The following is a 7204-nucleotide window of genomic DNA, read 5'->3' on the forward strand; positions in this document are numbered from 1 at the left end:
AATTATTTATGTAGAGATACTGCTTGCAAACCAATGATGGTAAGATGATGTCATGGGGTAGGACTGGATAAGTCTGACTTCTTCCTACTCCGTTCAAGCATGTACTAGGTATAAGCACATTGATAATGCATTTGTGGATATGTGTGAAATTATGTGTGTTGACATATTGACTGTCTTTACATGTTTGAAAGAATAAATCAAATCAAATCAAACTTCTACATGCTTGTCTTTCATTTCCTGTCCATGTTTCATACAAAGCACCTTTCTCCTAATTTGACTTTATGGCACTCAGGTGAAGTCTGCAGAGCTGTTTGAGGAGTGGGTGTCAAAGCTGCGTCATCACCGCGTGTTTCGGCAGAATGAGATTGCCATGTATCCCCATGAGAGGCTCCTTTTGCACCCCCATGCCTTGTCCTCCCCCTCCCTCAATGACTCCCTGAGAAAAGTAAGTTTTTCCAGCGCTCATTTGTAGGACAAAAAAATGAAAAAGTCTTTAGTGTTGCTCTTAAACTCGATTTGGGATGTGGCAATTTGAAGTTACCATATGTGCATCACCCTTTCTCATCCGTCTCTCTCTCAGAGGCTTACTCTCACCAAGCAGGCATCAGTTCACCAGGCTAAAGTCAGTTCTTGGCTCCACTCTTCAGGGGACATGGATAAGTGCTGCAAAGGTTGGTTGTTATTTGTTGTTTTGCCTGCTTTCTTGACTTATTAATTGTCTGCTGGCTTGCTTGTTATCCTCCCTTGTCAACAGTTTTTCTTACCGTCTGTCTCACTGCTGTGAATCCTTCACCAACTCAAACTTTCATCTTATAATACTTCATCTTTGACTCAGACTTGGAGGCATGTGAATCACACCTCCTTGAGCTCAACCTGTTGCTGAAGAGCATGGAGGTCCTCCATCGCACATACTCAGCTCCAGCCATCAGTACACTACAAGTAAGCAAAGGCACACAGATTAGGTTGGGTACAGCGTAAAATGTGGATGTGTTCTTTGTCTTTATTAATGCCATTTGCAGTAATTTCCAGTGAAAATGCATTTGCAAGCTTTGGTGTGTTACAGAAAAGTGTCTGATGTTCCCATGAACTAAGAAGCAAAATAATAGTCTTACTCATGAATTAATATAATGTATTTGGGTCATTTTGGTCAAGTCATTTTGTTTACTAGCCCCTGATATATTTGGTTTATGTGGCACCACAGGCATCCACATATGACATTCCTAAAAAGGAGAAGAGGCCAAGGAGGTGGCGATCCAAAAACAATGGCAAAGAAACCAAATCCACGCTACAGGTACATGCACAGCATCTTTTTTTTCTGCCCATTATTCAATATCAGTTAATGAGCATTCAAAAGTGGGAATGAAGGGGAAAATAATAGCTAGATTTCTCCACCTCTCTCTGTGTATGTTCACCAGGTCTCGAGCTCTGAATCTTCCAAGTCCCCTCGTTTCCACGCCTCCAACCCCAACCTTTCCACCACTGAGTCCAACACCCAGGAAGTCTGTGCCGAAACCCCTGACTCGCCTACAGACATGTCACATTTACAGGAGGAGTTCTGCAGACTGGCCAGCAATAGTGAGTCCCCCTATAAGTCTGCACAAGATTGCGAAGGAGATGCACTTACTGTAGACAGAAAAATATGCTATTTTTCTTCTATATAATAAGATAGTTTCCATGACAACTCTGTAGCTACTGTCTCTTTTTTTTTTCTCTCTCTCTGGCATTTGCCTCTCTCTAGTCCACTCTATACTGAAGTCGGCTTTTAGTTCCCTGGTAGCCGAGAGAGACAGACTGAGGCACACCGTCGACCTACAGGCCCCTCAGTCAGCACAAGTCATTAGCTTAAAGACATCTTATGCCTCAGTGAGTGAGGCCTCATGATTATGCATAATTACAGCACAAATACGCCACAGGCCCAATATTTCTCAGCTGACTTCTTATCATCTGAACAGGAATGTCCAGACGGTTCCCAGTCCTTGGTCCACCAAGTGTCCAGTGAGAGTAGATCATCTATCCCAGAGTCAATGTCAGAGTTCTTTGATGCTCAGGAGTACCTCCTTTCCTCTTCCTCCTCTGAGAATGAGGTCAGACATTCTCTTCATCTCTCTATGATTATTTGGAAGCTAAATGCAGTGATTCTTTATTAGACTGGTTCAGACTGGGTCTATAAAGCATTGTGTAAAAACAGTCTAATCCCTATCATAATTTGAGTACAAATTGATACCTCTAAAATGTCTAGTCAAGGGTTAGTTGTGCATGCAGTTGATCTATGTCTTATTACTTCTAGAACTGGGGGAGGCCCCCGCATACCCGGTTCTACCAAAACTAATAACCTACAGGTCACAAATATACAACAAATACAGTATACTGTGCATTTTTATGTTTCTGTTCTGAATACATTGATTTGTGTGTTTTTTTTTGTCCTTTGACTCTATGTTCTGGTTGCTCACTGACCTTTCACCATTGATTTTCTGTCTCCAGGTGTCCGATGATGACTCGTATATCAGTGATGTCAGTGATAGCATCTCCATGGATACGTACAGTAACGAGGGAGGCGGCGAGAGGCACAACTCTGGTACATGATACAGTAACGAGTTGTGTGTCTGTGTATCTGCCTGAAAACAACAGAGGGACAGTGTAAATAGACCTCGTTCTTTCACACATGTAGGGCTTGCCTATCTCTGCGCCCTTCAGTGTGTGGTTTTCAGAAAGTGTCAGCATTAAATAAAATATGAATGTGTGGAATCAGACATTTTTTTTTTTACTTGCTCGGAGAACGTTTTGAACACGACCACCTCCAACATCCAGACACACCGGCCAACTCAGTGCGATATTTCTTATTACAGTAACCAACAAAGCATCTGTGAACAAGCATCACTGATTTACTGTGGCAGATGGTGTTTATTTTATATTTTCATTGCACAAACCAGGTCGAACAAAACAGAAGAAAATAGATTTAATGATGTTCAGAAATTCCGATTTTATTTAGTCATCTGGTTTAGACAATATAATTGCAAATTGTGGAGATAAAAAAGTAAAACAATATTGTTCTTTAATCTCTTCTGTATTTTTAAAGCCATACATTGAATGGAGTTTTATCTTTTGCAAGTATGGTAAGACAAACGTAGTATTTAGTGATAATTTTTGCACTGAAGCTTCTAAAAAGCCTGTGCTTGTGCCATTATTTTATTGATTTGACTTGCTCTGCTGCAACAGGTCCACTAAAAGTTAACATTGGTTGAAACAGGTTTCACTGCCTCCTCTGAAGCCACAATGTATCCTCATTTACTGTAGAATATTGAATGCAGGCTGCAGTTTATGAAGTGCCTCTTTGATTGAGGGTGCACAGCTCTATAAAAATGTCATCTCTGTAGCACTGAGTATAGGTTTCATCAATATTAACACCTATGTTGGTTATATAAAGAGATACTTAAAGCAGCTCACAAACCTTGGAGCACATCATTAACAACAGTAATCCAGTTTGGACTGAGCCCTTTGCATTACCATGTGCACATTCAAGTAACGGCCTCTCACACCGCTCCTCCAGTCAGTAGCGTGGGGACCCTGACTCGTCGGCGCACCAATCTGCCATCTCCCAGTCCCACCAGCAGTGTCAGCCTGTGGAACATCTTGAAGAACAACATTGGCAAGGACTTGTCCAAGGTGGCCATGCCAGTGCAGCTCAATGAACCACTCAACACTCTGCAGAGGCTATGTGAGGAGCTGGAGTACAGCGAACTGTTGGACACTGCCAACCAAACCCAGGACCCTTACCAACGCTTGGTGAGAGGAAAGAACACACATGAAAATATTGCATGTATAAGTGTGCACAAGATAAAGTCTTTTAAACACATAGTTATTCTAACTGAACACTTGACATGTATACTCAGTTTGTGTACCTAGACACATGTACATGAACACAGGCTCCCTGTTTAATAGGACGTGTTTTTAGCTCAGTGCTCTTCCTCAGGAAGCTTTTTATACGTTATTCTGATGTTTGTCTTTTGCCTTGTATGTGCTTATGTTAGAGGCTTTATAAGAATCTTTTAATTATCTTTTTTTTTTTGTTTCTGTCTGTGCCTGTTTGGTAAACCCTTAGTATTTGATGCATTTTTTATTCAAGTAGACACAGACACAAACGTGCCATCCACACAAGTCGCAAACCTCTACATACTGAGGAATATACTACACATAGTATGTAGTAATAATTACTCAAACACAAGTACACAAACTTAATAATTGTACCTGCACTTAAATTGGTGTTATATGTGGACATACAAACCCTGACTTCTGTTAGTCAGTTGGTATCTGAAACACGTACATACACACAATTTTAAAAAATTATGTCTTGTGTTTTGGGTACATATTTGTTTACAGTCACATGCTCACATAAACATAAATTGTCATTTACACTCAAAGATACATATTGAGTTATAGTAGTTGTGCGCATACATTTTTGGTGAAACAATCATTGCCTGCTAAAGAGCACAATCATTCATCTGTCCTCTCTGATCTTCTGCACAGGTTTACGTTGCAGCATTTGCAATAACTGCGTACGCATCCACCTACTACCGAGCAGGAAGCAAACCCTTTAACCCTGTCCTGGGAGAGACGTACGAGTGTGATAGACCTGATAAGGGCATCAGGTTTATAGCTGAACAGGTAGAGGTCACACATTTTGCACATGCATACATGCAGCCGCGCCATGTCTCTCCGGTTCGTTTATACTAATTGTAGTGATCTCTCAAAATAAATGAAGTCATGGTTTATAGCTGACAAAAGCTATAGGTATTATCCGTCTGACAATTTGTTTTCAGGGGCTGCAGTGTCTATTGTTTATAATAAAGTACCTTTATCTCATCTAGGGTCTTTTCTCTCCTTCTCCAGGTGAGTCATCACCCACCTGTGTCAGCATGTCACACTGATTCAAGGAACTTCACCTTTTGGCAAGGTGAGCAAGAGAGAGCAGATTTGGAAATAACAAGTAGTTTCCCCTGTCTGCCTGGGCGTAGTTGTAGATTGCATCCCACCTTTATTCCTGGATGTTTGTTACATGCTGGAAGTTATATTCAAAGTGAAAACTGATCTTGTGAAATATTAAGCAATCTCATTTAACTTCATGTAGCCTTGTGGGGTAATTATGTGCTTGATATTTACATTCTGTAACAAATTACTGTGGAGATTGTATTGATGTGACCTCATTTGTTAAATCTGACATTGTGGCATATTGTTCCAAAGCAACTGAACAGCCACTGGAGCCAAAGAAATGAAAGACTTTCTCCATGTACATGAATAAAGATGATGATTTCTCTAAATGTTGCTTGCTGGAGAGATGAAAAAACTAAGAACATATCACAATTTCTATTGTCACCAAACTCTTATCAGTTATTTTGTGATCTGTTTGCTTTTAGATGTCCGATGGAAAAATAAATTCTGGGGCAAATCTATGGAAATTGTTCCCATGGGAACCACACATGTCACACTGCCTGCGTAAGTCCTGAGTGGGTGTGTGTTTGCGTATGGATGAGTGTTTATACGTCCACGCTTGTATCGTTGACATGAGTGTCCATGTCACTGTGCACATTTTAGGCTGTAAGTGTAAGTACTAGAAATGAAACCTATGTTTTCTAACACTTTAAATACTATATATATGTGGTTTGTCCAGCTTTGGGGATCACTACGAATGGAACAAAGTGACATCCTGCATTCATAACATTCTGAGTGGGGAGCGCTGGATCGAACACTATGGAGAGATGGCCATCAAAAACCTCAACAGTGATGTGTGCCATTGTAAAGTCACATTTGTTAAGGTCAGGTGGCTCACATATTCATATCACTGTGCTGTTGTGTTGTCAATGCCTGTGCTTCAACTGGAAATGAGAGAAAGATTGATCTTTATCCCAACTGATGTGAGAAATGTGTTTTTCATGCCTTATTAGTTCCTGTGGGTTGTCACTTGCTCCTTCAACTAATTTCTTGTCCGGCTGTGGACCTTAATTGTACAAAACAGCCATAATGTTGTTTCTCCCTTTTTAATATGTATTGGGTATTCTAGTTTTATGCAGTGTGTCTACTTAGATGCGCTTCTTCATGGTATGCTGTGCCATCAACACTATCACAACCAACAGACGAAAACAGAAATTGTGCCATCAACACTATCACAACCAACAGCGTCCTCTTCTGGACGAAAACAGAAATGAAATTTCAGAAAAATATAAACATGAACACACACAGAGAAATAGGCACCCTGACTCTAATCCTAAACATAAAACATGCAGCATTTTTTTAATTGTTGTGGTGAATACTGCATTTAGGAAATCTGGTCCCATTTCAAATAATATTCTACTGTCTAACACTTCCAGGCAAAATCATGGAGCTCTGCAGTGAATGAGATAGAGGGTGTTGTTACAGATTCGAAAGGAAAAGTTGTACACTCCATTTTTGGAAAATGGCACGAGTCTGTGTTTCAAGGAGACCCACCTTCTGCAACGTGTATCTGGAGAGCAAGTGAGTGATTGATTGGTCCCTGGAAATGTCAGTCAGACAGTTTTTAACACCATAACAGTTCAGTCAAAACAAAGCTATGATTACCACGACACAACAGCTGTTAATTTTTTATGCATATATGTTTTTGTCTGTGTGCAGACCCCATGCCAGTGAACCAAGAGCAGTACTATGGCTTCACCCAGTTAGCAGTGGAGTTAAATGAGCTGGACTCCAGCCTGCAACCTCTGCTGCCCCCCACAGACACACGCTTGAGGCCGGACCAGAGGTTGGCGCTCATTATTTGTCTGATGTTGATTCCTCTGTCTGTCCCTAGACACCATTCCCACCCATTTAGAAATCTAATACTTTACTACTTTTGTTACTGTTGAAACGTCTATTCTGGCGCAATAGCCTATACAGATAATCCTGTAAATGGATTTAAATCTGCTACATCTGACCATTTGAACCCAAACCAGTTTTTACAAGCATGATTGTGTGGGCCAAGTCTGCTTGAGCACATGGAGTGTGAAGCAGTACAAGTCAGAAATATGACCGTAACCATGGCAACAGTCTATGGGAGTTTAGGTCCAGGAGGATGAAGCAGTGTCATGGAAACCTTTTTTTTCTTGTTACAGTGACTATAGAAAATACTTTTACAGTGTGATCCAATCTGCAGATTCTGGACCATTGAGGATCATTTAGGAACTACAATGAACGT

The 7204-nt window shown here is 40.7% G+C and overlaps 1 protein-coding gene across 1 annotated transcript in view; it reads left to right on the plus strand.

Annotated features, from left to right (window-relative positions):
• The window catches only part of LOC109968116 (oxysterol-binding protein-related protein 3-like), a 15931-nt gene extending 9041 nt beyond the window's left edge, over positions 1-6890 (plus strand). The window contains exons 6-20 of the mRNA XM_020614161.1: positions 293-445; positions 581-671; positions 836-939; positions 1202-1291; positions 1416-1575; positions 1739-1863; positions 1953-2084; positions 2482-2575; positions 3548-3783; positions 4525-4662; positions 4888-4951; positions 5412-5490; positions 5666-5810; positions 6363-6507; positions 6646-6890. Of these exons, the coding sequence (XP_020469817.1) occupies positions 293-445; positions 581-671; positions 836-939; positions 1202-1291; positions 1416-1575; positions 1739-1863; positions 1953-2084; positions 2482-2575; positions 3548-3783; positions 4525-4662; positions 4888-4951; positions 5412-5490; positions 5666-5810; positions 6363-6507; positions 6646-6875 (1986 nt within the window). The 3' untranslated portion in view covers positions 6876-6890. The remainder of the gene's footprint in view (positions 1-292; positions 446-580; positions 672-835; positions 940-1201; positions 1292-1415; positions 1576-1738; positions 1864-1952; positions 2085-2481; positions 2576-3547; positions 3784-4524; positions 4663-4887; positions 4952-5411; positions 5491-5665; positions 5811-6362; positions 6508-6645) is intronic.
• The last annotated feature ends 314 nt before the right edge of the window (positions 6891-7204 follow it).

This window comes from Monopterus albus, unplaced genomic scaffold, assembly GCF_001952655.1.
Source record: "Monopterus albus unplaced genomic scaffold, M_albus_1.0 scaffold143.1, whole genome shotgun sequence".
NCBI classification, from domain to species: Eukaryota; Metazoa; Chordata; class Actinopteri; order Synbranchiformes; family Synbranchidae; genus Monopterus; species Monopterus albus.